General features: G+C 35.7%; 3 protein-coding genes across 4 annotated transcripts; 2 read left to right on the top strand and 1 right to left on the bottom strand.

Annotated features, from left to right (window-relative positions):
* Window positions 1-1800: 1800 nt before the first annotated feature.
* VPS15 (protein kinase family protein / WD-40 repeat family protein) lies at window positions 1801-12867 on the top strand. 2 transcript variants are annotated; one of them, XM_011079939.3, is made up of 11 exons: window positions 1801-2257; window positions 4293-4415; window positions 4512-4557; window positions 4643-4803; window positions 4974-5053; window positions 5929-6034; window positions 6257-6433; window positions 6510-9668; window positions 10181-10428; window positions 10537-10636; window positions 12476-12867. In XM_011079939.3, exons 1-11 carry the CDS (start codon window positions 1985-1987, stop codon window positions 12650-12652), a joined length of 4650 nt encoding a protein of 1549 aa, XP_011078241.1. In that variant the 5' UTR covers window positions 1801-1984; the 3' UTR covers window positions 12653-12867. The 2 variants fall into 2 exon arrangements, with proteins under 2 accessions (XP_011078241.1, XP_020549735.1); XM_020694076.1 differs by having other exon boundaries at window positions 2130-2257; window positions 4258-4415.
* A 4159-nt stretch (window positions 12868-17026) lies between these two features.
* On the top strand, window positions 17027-20869 carry LOC105162040 (putative pectinesterase 53). The gene is made up of 5 exons (XM_011079942.3): window positions 17027-17551; window positions 18067-18256; window positions 18349-18555; window positions 19015-19250; window positions 20628-20869. Exons 1-5 carry the CDS (start codon window positions 17190-17192, stop codon window positions 20773-20775), a joined length of 1143 nt encoding a protein of 380 aa, XP_011078244.1. The 5' UTR covers window positions 17027-17189; the 3' UTR covers window positions 20776-20869.
* Window positions 20870-22214: 1345 nt separating this feature from the next.
* On the bottom strand, window positions 22215-25609 carry LOC105162038 (uncharacterized). Its single transcript, XM_011079941.3, has 2 exons — window positions 22905-25609; window positions 22215-22815 (listed from the first exon to the last, which is right to left on the bottom strand). The coding sequence occupies exons 1-2, from the start codon at window positions 25534-25536 to the stop codon at window positions 22391-22393; spliced, it is 3057 nt and encodes a 1018-aa protein (XP_011078243.1). The 5' UTR covers window positions 25537-25609; the 3' UTR covers window positions 22215-22390.
* Window positions 25610-26497: the final 888 nt, after the last annotated feature.

Here is a 26497-nt window from a genome sequence, read left to right as displayed (position 1 = left end):
ATTTTTACGGTGAACTTACCAAAATGCCATTGTGAACTAAAAATTATAATTTTATTTTATTAGTTAAAAAATTATTTTTTTTATTGAATTAAGTGGATAATTTTTTTTATAATTTTTAAATTTTTTCGTCCATCCAATTTGATTCTTTTATAAGTTTTCAATTGTTTAAAAAAAATAAAAAATACAGTAAAGTCAAAGTTGACAATTTCATACCTCCATTCAGTGATTACATAATTTCATCAAACATCATATGATTATTTGTAATTTTTTAAACAACGAGAAGGTATTCGTAATTATGTCAAACCTCAGGGAAGCTCATTGTAATTTACCCAATATTCGTATTTACTTTATCTCTTTGAATTTAATTTTAGAAATAAATTTTTTATTCAGACATATTTAAAGTTAATTCTTTATCAATTTTAATCTATTCATTTTATTTTTCTTTCATTTAATTAAATAAATAGAATAAGAGTCTAAATTGCGTACTAGAACTAAGTATGCTTGGATCACTGGTATTATACATATCTAATACTAGTAAAATATGAATTATGTGGTAAAAGATGTAACAAGAAAATTTTATCATAAATTTAATAGTTAAAAAGTATGTCATATATAATACATTTTTAATTATATTGCATTGCTTTACGTTTTTTTTTATTATACATATAGTCCATAACTTAATTTTTTTCTTAAAGTAACATCATTTTATTTATACAAGTTATATTCAACCAGAAAATATACCAGCCACATGCTTAGTACGCTGCCTTTTTATAATTAATATCAAATGAAATTGTGCTAGAGGACTAGCATAATAATTTTTTTTTTATAAAATAATGAAAAGGGCACGGTATCATTAGAATCAAATAAATTGTTATTTATTGATATATTTTGTATTTAAATATTTTAAAAATATTTTCATAAATAGTATACATTAATTTAATTCAAAATAAAATTTTAATAGATATTCTTTTTACAATAAGAAGAAAATGATGAAATAATACCTAAACTTTTGAACAAAAATTATATATACGTAGATCTATGCTAGTCGAATATTAATATAAATATATAATCGTATAATTTATAATTTTATCCTGAATTTATATTTTTTTAGTAATTATAATATCAATAGCAATTTTATTTTTGTTAACAATAATAATTTATTATTAAAGACCGAAGTATTTTTTTTCTTCGGATGCAAGAAAAATTAAATAACCGTAAAAAACTTTAAAATCCTAAAGAGTGTAAGTGTGTGATAAAGAGAGATGCGTATGAATAAAGATATCTTTGTCTTATGATATATTAATATTATAGAATTTATAGATGTTATAAAAAGAATTTGAAAAATTATATTTTTTAAAAAGCTTATAAGATCCGAAATATTTTATTTTAAAATTTTATAAGCTTTTTAATAAAACTTAATTTTCCTATAAAAATACTTAAAACTCGGGGAAGGAGTCTCGAGCATTAAAATTCAATCCAAAATAATAAAAGGGATAATTACTTCAACATATTTATGGTTTATTTATATAATTTATTTTTATTTTTTTAAAAAATTATATATATCTATCAGAAATATTAATATTATTTACATAAATTCTTTTTAATCTTAAAAAAATATACATATATCATTTAAAAACATCGAAATATTACACAAACTATCTTTAATTTTTGATTGCTACATATGATTTCTGTAATTTTATAAAAGTACAAGTGTGGTTGATACAAATTGACCATAAGTTAAGGGTGTAAATGTAATATTCCCAAAACAAAGTTTGCGTAATTAAACCAACTACACAACCCAAATCTACTCCAAATTCTAGTCTCTAGTCTCATGGCAGCTTCCTTTCATAATCCTCTCCCTCAGCCCCTAAACCCAATCTAAATATGGGGAAAATCTCCGTATCTATTTCGTGAAACCAGGGATTTCAAGTATTATAGAGCGGTAGTGAATCAAATTGCTGGAAGAGGAGGAAATTGAAGGGTAATGGGGAACAAGATAGCGCGGACGACGCAGGCGTCGGCGACGGAGTACTATCTGCACGATTTACCGTCTTCATACAACTTGGTGCTAAAGGAAGTGCTGGGAAGGGACCGTTTTCTCAAATCCATACTCTGCAAGCACGACGAGGGTTTGGTGCTGGTCAAGGTGTACTTCAAGCGCGGGGACTCCATTGATTTGCGCGACTACGACCGCCGGCTCGCCCGTATTCGGGACATTTTCTCCAAACTCGATCACCCCCACGTCTGGCCATTCCAGGTTAGTTCTCTATTCCCCTTCCAGGTTAAATTTGGAGAGGGGCAAGGATCAATCAACTGGGTGTTGCCGAGTTTGGTTCCTCATAATTGGGCTCGACTTTCATTAATTACTGATTGAAATTGTGATAAGCTGCTAAGTTTATTCTCCGGGTGTTGAGGTGATTGAAGTTTCATATATTGCTGCTGTCTGGTGGTAATGGTAACGTGGGGGCAGGAGGAATTGTGTTTAATGATATTATGGATGTAAAGCGTGAAATGGGAAGTGGAGGCTAGGTGGAACTTTAGTGGTACTGTTTCTTATATTTTTGAAGCGTGGTGACTGGAGGTAAGAGCTGTGTGGAAGTTTCCATTGTTATTGGAAGTTTACACTGTTAAACTTTTATGGTCAGGAATTGGATATGGTTGGTAGAAACTCTTGGGAGGAGATTACTATGAACTTTAGATGCCATGTTTATGATTGATTAGAAAAGCAAGTTGCAATTGTTAATTGGGCTCATGCTTCTATTAATTGAATATATATGGCTGAATGCCGGTAAAAGATGGCGTGCTGGCTGTGAGGGGAAGGAATATCTGAGGAACTATTTATTGGTTGTTGCGTGATATTTTATTACAATTGTAAAGCCATATGTCAATACTACGGTATAAGGAGTGTATGCACTAGATTCTAGGAACACGCTTCCAGAAGTGAGGTGTTAAGCAAATTAAAATAGATAGTTCTCTGAAATACGGAGCTAAAAAGATTTTAGTTGAGAACATAATTTCTAAATTGTTCTCATTTGGTTTCAGTTATGGAGAAATGTCCAAAGTGCATTGTCATTGTGCGATTTTTTGGTTAGTTGAAATTGTCTGCCAGGTGCTGAGTGATTTGAAGGTATGTAATGACTAAATAAATCTAAGAAAAGAGACCTTAAATTACACATAGATGTTGAAGGGTCACGGTGCACCATGGTGCACGGTGCACGACAAATGCTCACCTTATCTGAACAAAGGTACATAATTTTGTAAATAGATCTTACATTTATCGTATTAGTAGCTTTAAACAAAGACGAACACAGAAATTACAAAGAAGAGAACTTAGCTAACATAAATTTTAATGATTATTTAATTATTCTCAGTACTTCTGTTAGTAAATTAAACAATATTTTGGTACTCCTAACACTTATTTAAGCACTTTGAACATTTATCTCAGCAAATAAAGATCGTTTGTTGCAAGAATAAGTTATAAATTAGACATCCATAAATTTTAACACTAATTTAATATTTTAATATTACAATTTTCCAAAAGCCTGAAAAAGTAGAAAACAGAGAGGACTAGTAAAAGACTGGCAAGGGAAAGAGACGGGAAAGAAGAAAGAAGAAAAGGAACAGAACCGAGCTGGGGGAAAGAAAAGAAGGAATGGAAGGTATATGTGCTGAGAGAGAAATATTGGACTTGCTATTGAGCAAGTTTAGGGCATTGTTTCCCATTTTTCTATCAATAAATCTGGCTGATTGGTCTCTCTTCAATAAGGTGCACCATGGGTGTGGCACGGTGCCTCGGAAAAAGGTGCTCAGGTGTGCCAATGTGCACATAAGCAAGGCCATTTCCAGTTTTAAAAAATGGTGCTGGCATCATCCCTGACCATTTTAGCCATGGGATGCATTAATATCTTTTGACTTGTCTTTATTGTTGCCAGCAATTACACAAGAAACTGTAATGTGCATTTTTAGTGGTTATTTCCTGCAAAGAACTAAAAATCATGGAAATACCTATATAATTGAGTAAATGAAGATAATTTGTTTTCTAGAGTTAAAGCAATAATTGCCTATGAATATGTAGAACCATCATGGATTTGACATGCTGCTTCTGAACTCAAGGAAACGTAAAGCTTCTATTCTGAAACTTTCCCTCTTCTAAAAAGTTGTCTATTTTAGTTACTTAGGATGATGCTTTATTTATTTGCCTGAGTCTTAGTTATGTAGAATTTCAACACTGCGATTGGTTTCTTATTTTCTGTACAGATCCATGAATGCCTTCTTTTGGATTCATGTTGCAGTTTTGGCTTGAAACAGATAAAGCTGCTTATTTATTGAGGCAATACTTCTTTAATAATCTGCATGATCGATTGAGTACTCGACCTTTCCTTAGCCTTGTCGAGAAGAAATGGCTGGCTTTTCAGGTTCCTATCCCTCTCTTTGTTACATCTTGTTAATACTATAGGAATTGGAGATTACCCAAAAGTAGGAAACGGAATCTTACTTACTGCATTTTACAGTTGCTTTATGCTGTGAAACAGAGCCATGAGCATGGAGTATGTCATGGTGAGATGAATCCTGAAGTTCATTTCTGTGTCCTGCAATGTATCTATTGTACTTTTCTCTGAGAAGATCATATAACTTATTGCAGGTGATATTAAATGTGAGAATGTGCTGGTCACTTCCTGGAACTGGCTCTACCTTGTTGACTTTGCATCATTTAAGCCCACTTATATCCCGTATGATGATCCCTCTGATTTTTCATTCTTCTTTGATACTGGTGGACGAAGACGCTGTTATGTTGCCCCCGAGGTGTGTTTTTGTTTTCAGGAGTCTTCTGATCATGCATTCAGTTAGTGCTTGCTATCTGGGTTTGCATGGGCTCCTGCAGTCCACTTACAGATAAAACTCTGTTCCATTTCTCCATTATGTGGAGTTTATAGTTTGTCATAATAATTTAATGATACAAGCTATATTTTCAGAGGTTTTATGAGCATGGAGGTGAAATGCAAGTGGCACAAGATGCACTTCTGAAGCCCTCTATGGACATCTTCTCTGTAGGGTGAGTTTTTTTCTGTGTGGATACTACTTATTAACTTGGAAAGAATTCTTATACCAAATTCTGTTTTAAATGTTGAAATGATGAATTGACTGAACATTGGTGAGCATTTATTAGGACTCAAAATGTAGCAAGTGCCTTTAAAGCATGGATGTCGAATTCTTTCTAGGAAGTTTTTGATCTCTTTGTTATAATGCTTATTCCATATTGGACCACATTTTCCTTCCTTTAAACTCAAATAAGGGGAAAATACCATGATAATCTCTTTCAATTGTCATAATGCTTGCATTTTGAAAGATAGTGTAGATAACATATTTTCTTCTTTTTAGTTTACTCTTTTCTTTTGCGGAGTGGGACTAAATAGTTGTCAAATAACTTACAACATGAAATATGCACTAAAATCCAATGATTGCGCATTATTTTACTTGAATTACCTCTCGTCTCTACATGGGCACACCAATTGTTCTAATTTTTTTCCTATTACTTTCATGTGCAACTGCATTTATTTTTACAGCTGCTGTTGTTTCTAAGCTTATAGACATGCATAATATAGATTTTCCACCAGATGCTAATACAAGCAGACTGGATGGAGGTTTGGAGATGACATTTCTATAATTTACTGTTTATTTTAAAAGAAAATTGTTCTAGTTAACCAAATGCTTAATTCTATTCAACTAGCATCTTCATAGCAGTCCTTTTCTTTGGGTCTCATCCAATGATTTTTTCTGGAGTATTCAGTTTAAGGATACATACATATGTATGTTTCTAGAAATGTGCCAATATCTTTGGTAAGTTTGCAGTTTACTTTCTCATGCTAAGCCTTAAAAGTTGCATCTCCTTTATTGTGTCTTGCATTCAAAATACTTGTTCTGTTTCAGGTGTGTGATTGCTGAGCTTTTTCTTGAAGGTCAGCCATTGTTTGAACTCTCTCAACTGCTTGCGTATCGAAGAGGACAATATGATCCTACACAGCACCTGGAAAAGGTACATTCTCATGCAGGAGGGATTTGGTTTTTAAAGTTCTCTATTTCCTTTTCAGTTTGAACTTTCCTTCCATCTCCAATTGCCTTTAGTCTGTCCAGTTCTGCAAATAATGCCTTGTGTTAAACGGAGCTCAGCAAATCAGCAAAACTTTATCCAAGGCTTTGCTTTCTTTAAATTCACCTCTAGTTTAAGTGATTGCTTTGTCATATTCCATGACTGCAGATTCCAGATTCAGGAATCCGTAAGATGATTCTTCATATGATTCAACTGGATCCAGAGTCAAGATGCTCTGCTGACAGCTACCTGCAGAACTATGCAGGTGTTGTGTTTCCCAGTTACTTCTCACCATTTCTTCACAAGTTCTATTCATTGTTAAATCCTCTGAGTTCTGATGCAAGGGTAAGCAACTTGAAAAATCCATCTCAATTCTTAGTTCATAGTCATTATGTTTTTATTAACATAATAACTGCTGCAGGTTCTAGCATGTGAGACCTCATTCCAAGAAATACTTAGGCAAATGATGGGGAATAAGGCTAGTGAGGAGATGATCTCTGAGACGGAAACTTCTTCTGATGATAGAAGTCAATTTCCACAAAAAATGGGTGCAAAGCAAGGTTCCAATATGGGAGATAAATCTTTGAGTGAGAAAAAAGAGACCAAGAAGAACTCTCATGATCGGTTCGATCTTCTTGGTAACGTCAGCATCCTGCTCAAGGATGTGCAGCAAAACAATGAGCATTTTGGTATGAAAACTGTGCCAGATAGTGTGGTCAAGACTGTCTATCCCCAAAACCAGAAGCAATGTGGTTTGCAATCTCCTGGTGAGCTGATTCAAAGCATCTCCACCATATTCCAGCGAAGTCACCATCCTTTCTTAAAAAAGATCACAATGAATGATTTGAGCTCTTTGATATCGGATTACAATAATCAATCAGACACTTTTGGAATGCCTTTTTTACCAGTACCTCAGGATATATTGAGCTGTGAGGGAATGGTTTTGATTGCCTCACTTCTTTGTTCCTGCATTCGTAATGTCAAGGTCCCTTTTATAAGGAGGGCTGCTGTCCTTCTGCTGAAATCTTGCTCTTTGTATATTGATGATGAGGCTCGACTGCAGCGCATCCTTCCTTATGTCATAGCTGTTCTTTCAGATCCGGCTGCCATTGTCCGTTGTGCCGCGTTAGAGACTTTGTGTGACATTCTTCCTTTAGTCAGAGATTTTCCTCCCAGTGATGCCAAAATTTTTCCAGAGTATATTCTTCCAATGCTTTCCATGCTTCCTGATGATTCTGAGGAAAGTGTGAGGATTTGCTATGCTAGCAATATATCTAAACTGGCGCTGACTGCATATGGATTCTTAATTCACTCAATAAGCTTGACTGAGGCAGGGGTTCTAAATGAGACTAATGTATCCCGGAAGTCAACACCAGCCACAGAGACTTCTGGGGAGCTGCATAGGTTGAATAGTGACGCACAGCTTGCACAGTTGAGAAAATCTATTGCCGAGGTCATTCAAGAACTTGTGATGGGTCCAAAGCAAACACCCAACATAAGGAGAGCACTCCTACAGGATATTGGCAATCTTTGTTGGTTTTTTGGACAGAAGCAGAGCAATGACTTCTTGCTACCTATCCTACCTGCTTTTCTAAATGATCGTGATGAGCAGCTCAGGGCTGTATTTTATGGGCAAATAATATATGTCTGTTTTTTTGTGGGCCAGCGAAGTGTTGAAGAATATCTTTTGCCTTACATTGAGCAGGCACTAAATGATATTACTGAGTCTGTCATTGTCAATGCTTTAGATTGCTTGGCCATCCTGTGCAGAAGTGGTTTCCTGCGGAAGAGGATACTGCTTGAGATGATAGAGCGTGCTTTTCATTTGCTATGCTATCCCAGTAAGTGGGTAAGGAGGTCAGCCGTCACATTTATTGCAGCCAGTAGCGAGAACTTAGGTGCAGTAGATTCTTATGTATTTCTGGTCCCTATTATACGACCCTTCTTGCGTAGGCAACCAGCTTCATTAGCCTCAGAAAAAGCTCTTCTTGCGTGTCTCAAGCCACCAGTCTCAAGAGAACTATATCACCAAGTTTTAGAAAATGCCAAAAGTTCAGACATGCTGGAGAGACAGAGAAAGATTTGGTACAATACATCATCACAGTCTAAACAAAATGAAGCTGTGGACTTACTTCAGAAAACTGCCAGGGAGTTGGATCCAATTAAGTGTTGGCCTGACAGACTAACTGATATTCAACGTCATAGCTTTACCACTACCACAGAGGAACACGTGGATTCAGCTAATTCTGATGATAGTGAGGGCAAGTTCAAAGCTTTTGGACACTTAACGCAAAATACATTGAGTCAAGAGGAAGCCCATGATCGTATTGCAGCAGAAAAGTCTCAACTTTCTGGATTCATGTCGCCTCAAATGAGTTGCATGAATAGCTTCATTGATAAAACTTCAGAAAGCATACCTTTGTACTACTTTAAAGTTGACAGCAGGCGAACATCAGGCGCTGCAGCTGCTTCTGATTCTTCCTTACCTTATAATTCCTTAGGTTTCAGTACTTCCTCATTGCCTTGGATGGATCCAATAAATAAATCATTTAGTTTAGCCAGTTCAATATCAGCTCCTAAGCTTGTCCCAGGACCAGTTTATGTTGGTAATGGGCCAACGCAATTGAGGAGAGTTGTGCATGAACTGGAAGACCGAGAAACTGATGAAACAGCATATATCAGTAATAAATTTCATGAAGTGGGACTATCTGATGGAAGAAGTGGGAGTTCTCCGATGGATGATAACTCCATGTCGCCGGAGGCAACTGAATTGTCGTCACTAGCATGGTCATCAACCATTCCTGATTCAGGGTGGAGGCCGCGTGGGGTCTTGGTAGCTCACCTCCAGGAGCATAGATCTGGTGTCAATGATATTTCCATCTCAATGGATCAGCAGTTTTTCGTTAGTGCTTCTGAAGATTCTACTGTAAAGATATGGGATTGCAAGAAGCTGGAGAAGGACATCTCATTTCGTTCTAGGCTAACCTATTCCCTGGGTGGAAGTCGAGCACTGTGTGTTGCGGTGCTTCAAGGTTCTACTCAAATAGTTGTTGGGGCAAGTGATGGGATGATTCATATGTTTTCTGTTGATCACATCTCCAGAGGGCTTGGCAATGTTGTTGAAAATTATTCAGGTATTGCTGATGTGAAAAAGAATGGTTCTGGAGAAGGTGCTATCCTAAGCCTTTTGAACTACTCTGCTGACGGTAGTACTAGCAAAATGGTACTATACAGCACACAAAATTGTGGGATCCATCTGTGGGATACAAGAACAAGTTCAAATGGTTGGAATACAAGAGTTTTTCCTGAGGAGGGCTATATATCTGCTCTCGTGGCAGACCCTTGTGGTAATTGGTTTGTATCTGGATCGTCAAGGGGCGTGCTTACATTGTGGGATCTCAGATTCTGCATACCTGTCAACTCATGGCAATATTCTCTTTCATGCCCCATTGAAAAAATGTGCCTTTTTGTTCCGCCTTCTGGTACTCCGTTATCTGTTGCCACAAGGCCACTAGTTTATGTTGCAGCTGGGTGTAATGAAGTTTCTCTCTGGAATGCAGAAAATGGAAGTTGCCACCAGGTATCAAGATCTTTTTGGTTTATTTCCCATTTGTCTTTGTCAGTCTATGTTTGATAAATTTACACTTGTTCAGTAACTTAACATAAATCTTGTTTCTGGATATCTTTTATAGTTCACATTGTGCCTGAATCAAATTCAGTTTATCCTATTCCTGTAGCATAAATTATTTTTAATTTTGAGGTGAAGAAGCAAAAATCTCGTTCTTGTTTTGGAAAATTGTAGTCCTATTTATTATATAACTATGAAACTATGAAGTATAATGGATTGTACTAACTCTAAATATTTTCCAGCTCTAGTAATTCCGAACAATAGAGATACATTCATGAAGAATGTGCTATCTATCGCTGACTGCTACTTTTCTTGGAGCTACATTGATCGTCACAAGTTTTAGATACACACATACAACGTGATCTTATAATAGTGGCATTGTTTGAATTGCTTTCAGCAATCAAATTGTTCTAAAACCCAATGACTAGCTGGTCTGATATGAAATGTTTCTTCTTGTTTTGCAGGTATTGAGGGCCGCAAACCATGAGTCTGATGCTGAGACTTGTGAATCACCTTGGGCATTGGCCAGACCATCTAGTAAAAGTAACACTAAATCAGACCTAAGGCGAAGTATAAATGCGAAGTACAGGATCAACGAACTGAATCAACCTTCCATGCGTCTTCCTGGTATCCGTGCATTGCTTCCATTACCTGGTGGAGATCTGTTAACTGGTGGGACTGACTTGAAAATCCGCCGCTGGGATCATTGCAGGTACTCATTTGTGCTTCATTTTGAGCTTCAGGTCCCTTTATCGTCAACTTGTTTCCATTTTCTTCCATCCATACTTCTTCTTATAGATTTTCTCACTCGTATGCGCAGCCCTGACCGGAGCTATTCCGTATGTGGACCATCTATTAAAGGAGTTGGAAATGATGATTTCTATGAGACAAAATCTAGTTTTGGAGTGCAAGTCGTGCAGGTATTTCAGATTTCTTGGCTAGGATATGCCACTGCTCTCTTTGCTGTATATGCTGGATTAGATGATGGTCTTTAAAAGTCCATATAGGCTAGATCTATTCCAAGGGGACCTCTTTTTTTATGTCTATTGGTATGACACAATCAAGTTTGTGTGACAAAGAAAGCCAAAAGAATTACAATAAAGTTTCTTCTGTTGTAAAACATAAAGGAAGACATTAGTCCCTGTCCAAAGCAAGTCCCATATAAATGTTAGGACATCCTACAAGGTTGATACTTGCAAGTATTCTTAAGTTTCATTACTGTATAATATATGCCTGCTTTGGATCCAAAACTTGCTTTGGTCTCTATATGCAGTAACATAAATCCCTCCCTAAAACTCATGAACTAAGAATTCTGACAACAAAGACCACTTTACATGTGATAATTAGGCTCTAATGAAATGTTGCTCTGGAATCTTTCATGAAATGTACCAGTCCTTATAATATCAACTAAGCAGAACAGTTGACTATTGGACAATGGAATTTGATTTACCAAATAAATGAATCATGATACTCTTCATATATACAGCAGGTCTCCAACATCTATTATTAAGAATGAGAATACATTTTGTATAATTATAGTGCTCATGTGATTGCTGAAGACTGGACTAAAATATCCCTGTAGGATTATATGCTATATTTCTTTTGTCATCTACATCTACAATATATTTCATGTGTTTCTTCTCTAATTTGTTCCATTTGGCAGTCATGTGGTTCTTCAGTAAAAAAGAGTAATGATCTTTTGCCAGTGTGTAGATGTTCTAAGATCTTCTAACATAATATGTGCATTATTTCCTGTTCAAGTGATGGGGGAAGCCCCCATATTTTTCTGATTCCTCCTGTGCTAGGAATTCAATAAAGGAAATGATCCAGAGTTTTGGTGAAGTCGTGTCTTTCAAGTTTATTGCATGAAAGATTGGCAGAACATTGTAGTATTGAAGATGTATTTTGATGACTGTGACTTGATTGAGAGAAACATGATAATCATTCTAGAGTCTGGACGCATGTTATTTCCACTGGCAGGGTAGATTGAGTTTTTCTCATGTGGGATGAATCTTTTTTGCTTTATTGATGGCTGTAATGTGGATTGAGGAATTAATTTCTTTCTCATTACATTTTCTCTCATGCATTTTAAGAACTCTGGTATCAACTTTTATTCATTTAAAAAACTGTAGTTCTTCTCAAGTTAGAAATCTACATTAGTAAATTTAGCTGTCACCTGGATGAGAGGAGGAAAGACAAATTGGATCTTTTGTTATCTTTAACTGCAATATCTTTGTTTTATATGTTTGTTCTCTGTACCAAAATTGTTCATGTTAACTGACTGTTCACTGACGAAATTTTATCAGCTGGGAATGTACATAAAGAATTTGCCTCTAATAATCTATGTTCATCTTATTACTACTGCCTAAACATGTAATGAGTTGGTTCTTGATTTATTGTTCTTTACAAACCTTGAAAAGCATAATTTTGCTCTAGACAGCACTTTTTTGAAATTGTTTTCCAGCCCCCTTTAAATGATTTCTTTCTTTCATACAACAAATGTAAATAAAATGCCTTTAAAGGAGGATCATATATTACAAATCTCATAAAGACAATCCGATTCTCTCGATAATTGCACATTGGTGTTAAAACTTTCTAGATTTTCTTCGTCTAACTTTATTTGAACAGCTCTTCTTACTTCGATTAGCTCAACTTTATAGGCGTATTATTACATTGTAGGCTGATGAAACATGCTAATTATTATTGTTTTTTTGGATCCCTTTACTGATGTTTAGATTTGCTCTTGTTAATGCAAGCAGGAAACAAAAAGACGACCTCTGGCAACCAGATTGACTGGAAAAACTATCCTTGCTGCTGCTGCCACAGATTCTGCAGGTTGTCACCATGATTCCATACTGTCTCTGGCTTCTGTCAAATTGAACCAGAGACTTCTGATATCAAGCAGTAGAGATGGTGCCATAAAGGTTTGGAAGTAAGGCACCATCTAAACTACTAAAGTCTTGTGCATATTTATGCAGAAATATAAGTTAGAAAATGTACATAACGTTATAGAAAAGACTGTTGGACTTGTCCAAATTCCTTCTGACCCATTTGCACCTCTTATTGTAGTTTATTGTTATAACAATAACTTACTCTCATGTGTGAGAAAAATTCTTTAGATGATGAAATGTAGTTGCTAACTTGACACTTACCTCTTGGATTAAAAGATTATAATTACAATTCTTAACATTAAAAGATTATATTTTTAAATTATAATGATTTATCCTCTATTTTTTATTTGTAACTAATATCTGTTCCCGCCGTTGCTGCTTGCGCTCAAGCCCGCCTGTGCAACCTCCCACCGCCTAGCCCGCACCCCTCGCCTCCTCTCCGTCCTTTTCCCACCTTTTTCTGTATATATATAATTATGTATGTAATATATATACATGTAGGTGGGAAAAATTTCATAATTTGAAATTCTGAACAAGAGGTAAATGATCGGTATGCTTAATTTATTTTGATTTTTGAACTCATTTTCTTTTTTTCTTTTAGACTTTTGCTGGAACAGTAAATAAATTAATTTTATATCGTAAATACGCAAAATGGCCTTGAGTGATGATTTCTGTAAATACGCAAAGTGGCCTTGAGTTATGATTTCTGTAAATATGCAAAAAGGCGAAAAATAAACCATACGTCAAGATGTCACCGGAAGATATAATTATCTCTGTATGTGAATCTAAATGGATTTATGATAGGAATCATGAGTTTGGCATTCAACTTTCTTACCTTGTGCTCATAATTCCACTCTGATCTGATGTGCGGCCTTTGATTCCTTATCATCCACTGGTGTGGGTACATATATATGGGGATGAGATGGTATGGGTTTAGAGTTTAGCTTTCTCTCTATGTATTTTCTGAATTGCTGCATTTGTAGGTTCTTGAGTAGGGGAACAGGTACTGTTCGACACTTCACACCTTTCAGGTCCTTCCACTTTCCTTCTATACAAAAACACATCACCTGCTATTCTCTCTTAGTCATCATGCATTTGCAAACTCCAAATGTCATACGTAGATATTTGTCATTTGCAAGTTTAAGTGTGGTTAAAATTATGAATACCAGCCAACTATTTCTTCTCGTCAAATGACGACCACTTCTTTTGAAATTTGGTATAATTACGAATATTTTTTGTTATTTAAAATTACTATGATGAAATTGTGTAATTTTCAAATGAATGTTCGAAATGTCAACTTTATCTTTGTAAAAGGACTAGGTACATGAATTTTTTTTAAAAGATTATAAAAAAAAATATTCAATTAGTCAATAAAAAAATTCAAAAAACTTCTAAAAATAAGTAAAATTAAATTTATAGTTCATAAAGGCATTTTGGTCAGAAAACATGGATGAAAAATTGACAGAGACTAATGAATTGAGCTAGTTGTTAAACGACTGTTAATTAAAAAATATTTATAATTTTTTAAACAATAAAAACATTCATAATTATGCTGAATTTCTATCAAATTACTGTGTACCCCTCAACACGTTTTGCACTATTATTCTCCACTTCTTCATATTTGCACCAATCATTTGCTACCCTTGAGCCTAGTTCGAACGCGAGAAGTTGAGCTAATGATTTTCTAGTTCTTGTCTTCTTTTACAAAAATATTTTTTTAATTTTATTTGTTCTATAAAAATGAGGGTAAATAAGTAAATTCTTTCATACTATACATACAAGTAAATATGGAATTAGATAATGTCCACAACAATAATCAACCCAAATAATAGAGAATTAATCTCGAATTGTTTTTACTCACACATTTATTAATAATTTATTCTACACTCCAAATAACTCATATTTAAAGTAAATGCCACCTTATTGTTAAGGATATCTGGGCCAATAGGACGTTTACTTTTTTTTTTTTTTGCACCTGATATTATTACATTACCACCTAAGGAGGTGGTATTGTAATTTGGGCATGAAATAAAAATATAATTAACTTCCACCAGTTCGTAATGCCCTTATTTATACCTGTCACTTTACATGTTTGTCCCTATTTGTGCTCAAAATGACAAAGAATCCAGTCCCTTGGTTTGATGGTATGTACACCTTAAACATAGGATAAATTGCATAACGCCCCGTGTGTTATGGTGAGATTGTGCTAAATTCTCCTGTGTTAATTTTATACATAAAAAACTCCTATATAATTTTAAATACAACAAAAAAACTCCTCTTCGTTAGAAATTAGAGGAGAGTGCAAGTCATATGATAGGATGTGTTTTTATCATTCAAATGCATACCTAATTAATTCAAGTGTTTTAGAATGAATTTATTGCATTGATAATTGAATTATACATCTTTTATATGAATGATTGTTATGAATCCCGTTTGCAGAAAAGAGGGCCAAAAAGGCCCAAATGAAGACAAAAAGTGATCAAGAAAAAATGAGAAGAAAACAGATTTGAGCATCCAATAGGATGTGATCACGCGCCATTCAATGCTCGAGTCTGTCTGCATAAAAGTGGGTGATTTGAAAAGATTTTTTATTACAATTTTTTTTTTCTAGACAGTAAGTTGGAAGGCAAGAGAGATGATGATTTTGCTGCTATAAAAAGGGGTCTGAAATTTAGTATTTTAGTTCACATTTAATAACATTGTTAAAATTTGATTTTATTAGACATAGATTAAAAAGTCAACTAAATTTTTTTTATTATATTTTTAGATTAGATAAGTTTTTTAAAAAAATATTTATAATTTTGATTTTTTGGTCACTTTTGAAAGTGAAGAAAATAAAGAGACTATTTTACTTTGAGTTAAGCAATATGTTAATACTATATTTATAAGAGTTCAAAGTTTTCATTTTTCATAAAGATAATTACATCATTCACGATATAAAGAATATAAAAATCATTTTCTTTCTAAAAAAGGACTAATTTGATAATTTCATACAAGTAAGGAGCTAAAGTGATAAAATTAAATTTAGATTGACCATTTTACCCTAAAAAAAGTCAAACTTCGGCCATATTTTCATTTGAAAGTGGTCAGAGGGACCAAACTGAGACAAAGATTAAATTTTAGGAATATGTTAAGGTCAAAAATTGAACTTGAGGGACTAACGTAATTTTAAACAAAAATTTAATGGACCAAATATAATATTTATTCAAAATTTAAATAACCAAATCACAATGAAAATTTTTATCACACATCGGCGGATCTTTCCAAGTAAAAAAATCACTCATTTTTTTTTTCTTGAACACCCAAAAAACTTTCTCTTTGAGTTGTCGTTGGTCCATGAGATTTTCAAATTTGCAACCCTTCCACAGTGACAAAAAATTCTCCATTTACAGCTATATTTTACACTTTTTTCCTACTCAATAAAAAAGAGAAGAAAATAAATTAGCTATTTATATGAGGAAGAAGAAGAAATAAATATTTCCCACTAAATTTTCATTTATTGGTATATTTTTCTCGAAATTTGCACCTATTTAACAGAAAAAGTATCCGCCGTTAGCAATTTAACGACTGCCCCTCTTGTGTTCTGAAATTGAAAAAAAATATACATTTGGAATACAACGTGCGAATCATCTGGAGTATGAAACCAAAATTAAAATTAGGTCCACATATGGGATCAAAAATACAATTTACTCCAAAATATGATGTCCATTGTCTTCCTCTGGCAAAGAGTTAAATCCAATGAACTCAAAAAATCTCTTACAAATTTGTTATGTTGGACAACTATTCATACACGTTTCAGGGGAAGAGCACACGTGTCCTCTTTCCCGTCTGGATTAAGAAAAACTTTCCGTCTCTATTTTTTCAGATAATAATAAAAAGTTTAAGGCCAATAATTTCCACTAACAATGAAAGCAATTAATTTACACAGTTCTCCTTTGTTTTATTTTGTTAAAATTGTGGAGGGTATAAGAATTGATGATGCGAATATATTCACATTCAGACACAAACAAAGCAGACACTCACGGGCACCAACAACCAAATAAAGCGATCAACATTTTACACACCAACTCCCTTCTACACCCCAAAAACCCTCTAAAAGTGCATTCGTGGAAAGCTGCTTTGTGGCCTTCATTGTTTGCCTGTGAACCCTCCACCCCCCCCCCCTCTCTCTCTCTCACACACACACACACACAACACACACTAATTCTACATTGATGTTAGTGGAAGCACCCGTGACCTCTCATTCCATGTCATGGTTCTCCAATAATGGACCCCCCCCCCCCCCCATACTAACTAAATGTGAACTAAAATACTAATAATCTTGAATTTATATCGTTGTCGTCACACACTGTAATTTACATCAATTTTTTTTCTACAAATGTGTATATATATATAAAATCTCCACAGAAAAGAGAAGTGATTAGTTAATATATAGCTCATGTACTGTCAAGCTCGCAACAAGAAACTCATGTATAAAAAGCATCAAGAATTGATCGCAAATCAATCGCTACAAACAACTTAGAAACTACGTGTATTCCTTACTTCCTTCCCCTCCGACGCATCGTTCTCAAATCTCATAAACATGCCCTCCCAGCAGGCCTGTTTCATAGCGCTGCTTGTTCTGCTGCTGAATGCCGGCGACGCGACGTGCCACACCAAAGGCATCAGGCCGAAGAAATCAGGCGCTTGGGGGAAGCAATTATCGGTGAACATGACGCAAGTACAATACTCGGAGCAGCAGTTCATGAAGTGGGTTGATTTTGTTGGGAGCCTCAAGCACTCACTCTTCAGGACTGCCAAGAACAAGCTCTTCCCTTCTTACACTCTCAAAGTCGACAGAAATCCAGCGTATGGGGACTTCACGTCGATTCAGGACGCAATTGACTCTCTTCCTATGGTCAATCTTGTGCGGGTTGTCATCAAGGTTCATGCAGGGGTTTACACGTGAGTACTAGTTGTTTCCACTTTCTGTGTGTGTGTGTGTGTTTTGTATGAGTTAAGTTCCTTGTTTTTTTCCGGATTGAATTTCCTATTACAATTCTTGTTGCATCGCGTAAATTAACACCATGTATAAAATTACGTTAAGATACAACGTTATACATGTGATGTGTATAAACAGAACAATAGAAAATGCAATAAGAATTGCAATAGAAAATATAGTTTTTATTTTTGGGAATGGGCTTAAGATGATGAAATGGTTGGAAGTCTGGAGTGTTCATTGCTCTCGTCCACATAAAATTCTTGTGTGTGAGTGTGTGTGTGTGTTGTCTTGGAATTACACAGAGATATACGCACACACTCCACCTTTAGTGTAGGTATATGGGTAAGAGAGCCAGGCAAGAGACTGCTCATGTGAGTTTTGACTAATAACAAGTGACAAATAGTTGAGGAAAAATGTGCTTTCATTTGTCCTTTTCCATGTTTTTTCTTATTTTGACTGAAATGAAATGAATTTGCAGGGAGAAGGTAACAATACCTCAATTGAAATCATTTATAACAATAGAGGGTGCGGGAGCAGACAAAACCATTGTGCAATGGGGCGATACTGCCCAGACAGCTGGGCCTAAAGGGCAGCCTCTTGGCACGTATGGTTCAGCCACTTTTGCCGTCAATTCCCCTTACTTTATAGCCAAGAATATTACATTTAAGGTACTTTGTTCACATATTCACCTACTCTTATATGTATGTTTTGAATGCTATTTGGATTTTGTTGGTTGGAACTTTACGAATTTGAAATGCAGAATACCACGCCGGTGCCGCCACCAGGAGCCGTAGGGAAGCAGGCGGTGGCGTTCCGGATATCCGCCGACACGGCCGCGTTCGTTGGCTGTAAGTTTTTGGGTGCGCAGGACACACTGTATGATCACTTGGGCAGGCATTACTACAAAGATTGCTACATTGAGGGCTCTGTGGACTTCATCTTTGGGAATGCACTCTCCTTGTTTGAGGTACTAAGTTTATGAGTTAATTTCAATTAATTAACAAGTAAAATTTTTATTGCTAATCTAATTATTTAATATATATTTTAAATAATTCATCGTACAAATAAATTTTCGTACTAAATTCATCAACAAGTAAATTTCTTGTATTAAATAATATAGATTATAGGAACAAAAAATTACTTGTAATTAGTTGGTTGCTAATTTTTTTTTTACTCCTATTGAGCCATTTTCTTGCAGTGAAAGCTCACCGTCTCTTTTATTAAGGATTGTGTTGCCCCGTTTTTTTTATAATTAAAAATCAGGGGTCACATTGTATTATTTTATCTTACAACCCCTCAACTCTTAAAATGAAAATCAGAGAGTCGATTTGGGGTGGCATTGCTATTTCTTTCTTCTTCTTTTTTCACTAATTAGGAATTAATGTGGAGACAGATGATGATGAGGTTATTATATATGTATATGCAGAATTGTCACGTGCATGCAATAGCACCAATAATAGGAGCAGTAACAGCACAGGGGAGGAGCAGCATATTAGACGACACAGGATTCTCGTTCGTGAACTGTAAGGTGACGGGGTCAGGAGCACTGTACCTGGGGAGGGCATGGGGTCCTTTCTCCAGGGTCGTTTTTGCCTACACCTACATGGACAACATCATCATCCCCAAGGGCTGGTATAACTGGGGCGACCCCTCCAGAGAAATGTAAGTACATATATACCCCTCCACACAAATTTAATTCTCTATTTTGCAGCATATGCATAATCACTTCCTTTTAGTGGCATATGAGTTTCGCAGTGGGCGTGGGCGTGGGCGTGGGCGTGGGCCGGTGCCGTCACCTATCTGTGCCCTATCCATTCACCACTTTTGCTTTACACCACCACCTGCCCTTTTTCACCCCACACACACACGCACTATTTTCTTTTTCTTTTTATTATATACGCACTTATATATAAATATATTTACTGTCAATTTTAAAATCGTCATAAATATTATATATATGTATATAATATAGTTTTATATGATAATAGGATAAATTACAACAACCTCCTCTGAGATTTGGTATAATTATGAATATCCCTTCATTTGAAAAATTATTGATACCTCCTAATTCTAACGGCCGTCTAACAATTACCTCAACCCATTAAATTTTCATCAATTTTTTATGGTGAACTTACCAAGGGGTTATTTTGTAATTTTTCAAATAACGGAAGAATATTCGTAATTATGTCAAAACTCAGTGGAGGTCGTTGTGATTTGCCCTTTGTATTATTAGACCCGACCTCAAAGAATGCCAACGTACTTTACCCAAAATTTATATAAATTTCTCAATGCTAATAACATGAACATAAGAACAAGACACTGCTCAGAATTTTTAGTCTGAAGCTACCACTATCGACATATCACTGATTATAAATACTTTTAATTAATTATAAATAACAACCACATATTTGTCATCACTAATAAAATTGTAAAAATAATAAAAAAACTAGTCATCACTATATAATTAATGTAATATTAATATTACTACTGTTGTTAAATTTCCTTTTAGTTATAACTTGTTAATATTTTATTCTTTTCAAAATTAAAAACAAAAATATATAGTGGTAGAATCCAACGTCCACAGAATCTTGGTGTTGCATTTGTCAGTTTGTGTAGGAGTTGTACCTTTTTGGCGTCTGATAACCAGACTAACTAATCCATTTCCTTTCTCCCTCTTGTAATCTACCTGTAATCCACACCTCCTACCTTTTATTTTTAAACTATATATTACCTACCAAAAACCCTTCATATTCAAAGTTCTAATTAAATTAATCAATCAGCTAATCAACTTTTCTTTTATCACTATACTTAAATAATGTGGCCATAACATTATTGAATTTATTAAAATTTTCCATATAAGTAAACTATAGTGTTAGGTATGAATATTAAGTATTTAATTTCTTGATAAAGTTATAGATAAGATAGTTATTTAATATGGAGTAAAGTAAAGTCGGATAATGTCTTATGGTAATAAGTAGAATAATTTTTTGATGAAATGATTAATATTTGGTTAACATATGATATTTATTTGGAGGGCAGGACTGTGTTTTATGGGCAGTACAAGTGCACAGGAGCAGGGGCAAGTTTCGCAGGACGAGTTTCGTGGTCCAGGGAACTTACTGATGAAGAGGCTAAACCTTTTATTTCCCTCACCTTCATTGATGGTTCTGAGTGGATCAAAATATAAATATGACCATGATCATGATCTTGATCATTGATACATACACATATATATGGGATGTAAAGTTTCGATTTTTTTGTCAATGATCTTTATAGACCCATATTTATTATATAAACTGATTCGTTGAAATATCTCCCCTATAATAATTTAAAAAGAATAAAAGAAAGAACGTTATTTGGGTCGCAAGGCCGTCTGGTACCTTGCGTCCTCGGAAGGATTTTGGGATCTGAGAAAAGCGCAGATCATTAGGCTTGCTGGAAAGTCCCTAACTAAGACCCTACGATGCCTAAGTCAGTGAGCGTGTCGAGATAGAAGAACGCGATCTCACCATATTTAGTGTGAGTTCTAGTATAATAAATATCTTATCGTAAATGAATTGTACATGAAATATTTATATTGTCGGAATGGGTCCATCTGCCTGTCTGGTTGAGAGGGCGCGGATCTTTACCCTAGCCTTGTAATGAATACCTATTTTAAGGACATTTGTGTTGTTTCTTCTATAATATTTCCTTAATCCCCATCAGAAAGGAATAAGAAAGTCAATGCATCCCCTTGAACTTTTAGAAGAGATGCAATTGACTTCCTCACTCGTGTTTAATGCAACTTGTATTGTGTTATTACATAGGAAAAGATACTTATGTCCCTTTTTTAACAAGTCATTGGATCTTGGTTTAGAGAGATCAACGGTCCATATATTCCTTATTAAAATTATAATTAAAATTTTTTATATGATTAGGATCTAAGGTGCTTATTACTAGTATAAATCACTACTTAATTTTAAAAATCTACTGTTCATATTCCATTTATATAAACCAAATGTGATATGTTTAAGGGTAAATTTGTCAAAAAAAAAGGACTAAATGTATAAATTGAATAAGTTACAGGATCAAAAGTGACAATGACTTAAAATTACAGGACAAAAAATGTAATTTTGCCTATTTTTCAAAACACTTGCAATACTGCCAAGTGAGAAATTGGTTTCATATGGAACTGTGTTCTACTATTGTCTGTGCGTTGTGGCATCTTGAAAGTTTTCATGTGCAGTCAGTAAACTGAACTTTGTTTCAACCTTGGACTGAACCAGTCACTGATGTTCCAAATCAATTGTTTAGTGCCCAACGTGGTTTTAAGACGCTTTCTGGTGGCTGCCGGATTAATCTCTTCTTTCTTGAACGCAGTAGGATCGTGATCTCTGGTTGTAAAACAAAGGAATGTGGATCCAAATCATGATTTGAGCTTTAGCAGCTCCATTCGAATGAACTTGGTTTGTGACATGACTTTGGTAGGGGTGTAATGACTGGAGTTACAGGATTTTCTGTTTCAGATTCATGACATGAAAAATCCAAACGATTACCTAAACTTTGTCCTGTTTATCCAACTTTCATCGATCTTGTAGAAACGCAATCATTTGTGTATGATGAACCAAATGCATATAACATTGCAGCTGACTTTTAATGCTGTTTATTTGCTCACTACTCAGCTGTCTGTAGTTATCATTACATATACCCTTGGAGGATTGAACTAACAGCTCTAGTTTCACTTCTGTTTCTATGCCACTGTCTATGGTAACTTTATCAAGATCTCATGTCCTACCAAAGGAGCTCTATAGTCTAACTCATAGTTAAATAGAAGTGAAAACACTGTCATCGTTCTCTAACGTTCTGTCGGGCTTGGAATTCTGGAGGAGAGGAGTAACGTCGTATTCGTTTCTTTTGGTCTTCTCCCCAGTTTGCAGCCTTTGGCTACACCGGAGCAAGATTTGCAAAACGTCCTTCATGGCTGGCCTGCTCGAAGGGAACGTGCTGGTGCAGATCAATCCAAGTTTGAGCACAGTGTTTATTTCGTCCAAGTAGTGGGGCTCGTTTATATCCTCGTCCAATGCATCAACTATTGGTTTGCCTTCCTTAACATGACGCCACACCCACTCAGCCAGGGATGAGCTCTCATCTCCACTGTGGGCTTTCCTTCCAGTTATCAATTCGAGAAGGATCACTCCAAAACTGTACACATCGATCTTCTCATTCACTCTTCTTGTTTGAGCATACTCTGAAATTTATTGTGGTTCAGGATATGAGTTTACAGGGAGTAGGAGCAGCAGCACAAAACAATTTGCGAGAGTGAATTAGAAAGCTTACCAGGAGCCATGTATCCGAAGGAGCCAGCCACAACCGACATGGTATTAGGCTCTCCATTCTTGATCAGCATTCTTGCTAGTCCAAAATCTGCTATCTTTGCATTGAACTCTGAATCCAACAGGATATTGCTTGATTTTACATCACGATGGATAATAGGAGACGAACAGTGATGGTGCATATAGCAGAGCCCATGAGCAGCTCCAATTGCTATCTGCAGCCTCTTAGGCCAGTCCAAGACTACATGATGAACTGAACTTGTGATGCTATATGGTCTCTTTTTCCCATGAAGCCATCTGTCTAGACTGCGATTTTCCATGTACTCGTAGACAAGTAACTTTGAGCTCTCGCTTGAAATGCAGCAAAGAAGTTTCACGATGTTGGAGTGCCGAATTCTGCCCAGAATCTCAACTTCTGCTAGAAATTCTTTCTCACTTTTGTGATCCAACCTCATATTCTCCCAAATCCTCTTAACAGCCACATACTCGCCTGAGTGATTAACAGGAACGCGATAGACTTCTCCTGATCCTCCACTTCCAATTAGGTTATTTGCTATCAAACCTGACAAGATGTTTGTTTCTGTGAAATTTAGCCTCTGGAATGAAGTGAGCTTCCAGGTTGATTCTGATATGTGCTTTCGCTTTCTGTAACTTCTGCACACATGTATTGTGTATAAGAAAGCCACTAGGAAGGCGATTGCTGCTATACTTGAGACGGCAGCAATAAATTTTGATGAAAGCTTGTCTGACTTCCTTCTTTCAGCACGGCAAGGGCTGATGCCTAATGATCGGATATTGGAACAAAGTCCAGGATTGTTCAGAAAGCTTCTGTCGAAAGCTCCATTTTCAAACTTACTTGGGACTCTGCCAGAGAGCCTATTGGAGGAAAGGTTGAGCGAAGTTGGCTGCAAATGGTCAAACTCAGTTGGAATTTGGCCTGAAAATTGGTTTCCTGACAAGTCCAAATACAAGAGGTCTGGCAGGAGGCCGAGTGAGGCGGGAATTTCACCAGAGAGTTGATTTCTACTGAGATTCAAAGCAGTTAGAGATTTCCATGAGATTATAGTTGATGGAAGGGGACCATAAAGTTGATTGCCATCTAGCAAAACAGTTGACAGCAATGGAAGAGCAGTCAATTCTTGAGGTATGACACCGCTTAATGAGTTGTTACTTGCCCTGAACACCTTCAATCCCTCCCAAGAAGATATTCCAGCTGGAATTGGACCTGAAAACTGGTTGTTCATCAGCTCAAGCAACGATAATTGAGAGCCTACGTTACCGGGAAGCTCACCAGCAAACAAGTTGTTGCTTAGCATCAACGTTGTTAAATTTATTGATGTCCATAAACCATCAGGAATTTTACCAGAAAGCTGGTTGTCATGAACTCGCACAATTTGCAGACTGTTGCAATCACCAAGAGAATCAGGCAGTTCACCTGTCAGCTTGTTTTCAAAGGCAATCACCCCTAGCAAAACCTTATTTGCACACAGATATTTCGGCAGTCCACCGACAAATTGGTTTGTGGAGACTTGGAATCTTTTCAGCATTGAGTACCGGCCAAGGTCTGGGGGCAATTCCCCTGACAGATTATTGCTATAGAGCCCAATATCAACAAGCTGAGGCAATCTACCTATGCTAACTGGTACTTCACCAGACAATTGATTGAAAAACAATGCCAAACCTGTTAGGCTTGTTAAATTTCCGAAATCATCTGGGATTTTCCCATTCAAGCTATTGTTGGAAAGATCAAGAACCTGCAACTTCAAGGCTTCAACTCTCTGAGGAATGGGACCAGACAACCTGTTTTTGTAAAGATACAAGAATGTCAAGTTCTTGAGAAGAAAAAGGCCGTCAGGAATATTGCCCCTCAAGTCGTTTACAGATAAATCCAGGGATTCCAGAGCTGACATATTCCCAATATCGTCCGGAATTTCCCCAATCAAGTTTGCTTCAGTCATCCATAGATTCCTCAATTTCTTCAGCTTGGTGAAACTGGACGGAATTGCTTGAGGTGCAAAGGCATTGTAGCTCAAAACCAGCTCTTCAAGATTCGACAAGTTCCCGATTTCAGGTGGGAAAGAACCGTTGAACAAGTTTGCCACCAGCTGAAGACTAACGAGGCTTGGCAGGCTCCCAACGGATGCCGGGATATCACCTGTGAAGTTGTTGGCTGCCAAGTTCAAGTATTGTAGCCGAGGCGAGAGCCTGTTTATGTCATCAGGTATCGTCCCCACAAGATAGTTTTGAGAGAGGTCCAAGTACTCAAGCTTGGGGCAGTTATAGAGAACGGTAGGAAAAAATCCAGGGATGAAGTTCCATTGGAGATCAATGTAGCTAAGGTTCTTGAGGTCACATATAGACGGCGGGATCGTCTCTGTGATGCTTCCATTGATGATCGCGATTCTTGTGACCGAACCGTCTGTGCAGGCAATCTCCGGCCACGAGCAGTGGTCCGACGACGGTGTCCAGTGGCTGAGGGAGGAGGGATTGGACCAGTGCTGTTTAAGTGAAAGAAGAATGGATTGTTCTTGATCAGGATCACTGCGTTGTGTGCTTCCATGGAAGGGTAGGCTGAGGAGAAGGAAGGTGAGGATATGGAGGTGGATACGGGAGGTAGATGGGGTGTTTTTGGTCATATTGAGAAGTGGGCATGTAGTGTTTGTTTACAAGTTCAGATCGTTGTGCTTGTGCCCGATGGAGAAGAGATTGTTTGTTTCAGATGGTACAAGGATGTTGTAATGTGAAAACTTCAGGACAGGTAGTTGATAGACACTGTCAGCAGTTGACTTTGAAACTTAACGTTGAAATTTCAAAAGTACGTTAATACATTATCCTTACATTTTTTTTGAAAGTTTTTTATTTATATTTTGACCCTTTTTTTTATTTAGGTTTAAACAAAAAATACTAATGAAAACAAAGAAAAATACACAAATTTTTAATTTTTTTCTCATTTAGCATTTATATGAATTAATGCCGAGGTTAACATCATTACATATATAAAAACGTTAAATGAGGGGTAAAATTAAAAATTTATGCAATTTTTTTTACTAACATCGGCATTTTTTTTCTAAATCTTAACAAACGAGAGTCAAGTGTAAAAATTGAATATTTGGAATAGGTGTACATGTAATTTCAAAACTTCCTTCTAAAAGAGTATAATTTTGCATTTTTAGAGAATGTTTAAATACAATTAATTTATTTCTGTATAACTAAACTAGCGCAAAACTAACGATTCAAGCACATCCAATATGTTTAAAGTTTATATATTTATTTAATAAAATAATATATAATAATAATAATAATCAATTGATTTAAATTAATAATGCGAATTAATTTTGATCGTATTACATATGAATAAAAAATTAATAATACACACATAAAAAATAAATAATACTAATTAATGAAAAAAATAGTCCTTTGTGAAAGATAAATATATAGTTAAAGGGATTTTAGTGGATCTATCTTTTGTCAACCATGCATATTATTATTTCCTCAGTAAATAATTTAGGTATATTAATTTATTTGAATTCAATTCTATCCATTACCGTTGTTAAATAGATTAATATTAAACTAATGTAAGTTAGGAAAACAAGAACA

The sequence above is a fragment of the Sesamum indicum genome, linkage group LG5, assembly GCF_026168435.1.
Source record: "Sesamum indicum cultivar Baizhima isolate 11 linkage group LG5, ASM2616843v1, whole genome shotgun sequence".
In the NCBI taxonomy this organism is placed as follows: domain Eukaryota; kingdom Viridiplantae; phylum Streptophyta; class Magnoliopsida; order Lamiales; family Pedaliaceae; genus Sesamum; species Sesamum indicum.
Note: the sequence above shows the minus strand (reverse complement) of the source record. Positions and strands in the feature narration are given on the sequence as shown.

Excerpts from the sequence above, each read along its gene's own strand:
- VPS15 (XM_011079939.3), top strand. The coding sequence starts at position 1,985 with ATGGGGAACAAGATAGCGCGGACGACGCAGGCGTCGGCGACGGAGTAC. Across the intron at positions 5,054-5,928 it reads ATGGACATCTTCTCTGTAGG|GTGTGTGATTGCTGAGCTTT; the intron begins GTGAGTTTTTTT and ends GTTCTGTTTCAG. Across the intron at positions 6,434-6,509 it reads CTCTGAGTTCTGATGCAAGG|GTTCTAGCATGTGAGACCTC; the intron begins GTAAGCAACTTG and ends TAACTGCTGCAG.
- LOC105162038 (XM_011079941.3), bottom strand. The coding sequence starts at position 25,536 with ATGACCAAAAACACCCCATCTACCTCCCGTATCCACCTCCATATCCTC. Across the intron at positions 22,816-22,904 it reads CTTCGGATACATGGCTCCTG|AGTATGCTCAAACAAGAAGA; the intron begins GTAAGCTTTCTA and ends AATAAATTTCAG.
- LOC105162040 (XM_011079942.3), top strand. The coding sequence starts at position 17,190 with ATGCCCTCCCAGCAGGCCTGTTTCATAGCGCTGCTTGTTCTGCTGCTG. Across the intron at positions 18,556-19,014 it reads ATGCACTCTCCTTGTTTGAG|AATTGTCACGTGCATGCAAT; the intron begins GTACTAAGTTTA and ends ATGTATATGCAG. Across the intron at positions 19,251-20,627 it reads GGCGACCCCTCCAGAGAAAT|GACTGTGTTTTATGGGCAGT; the intron begins GTAAGTACATAT and ends TTTGGAGGGCAG.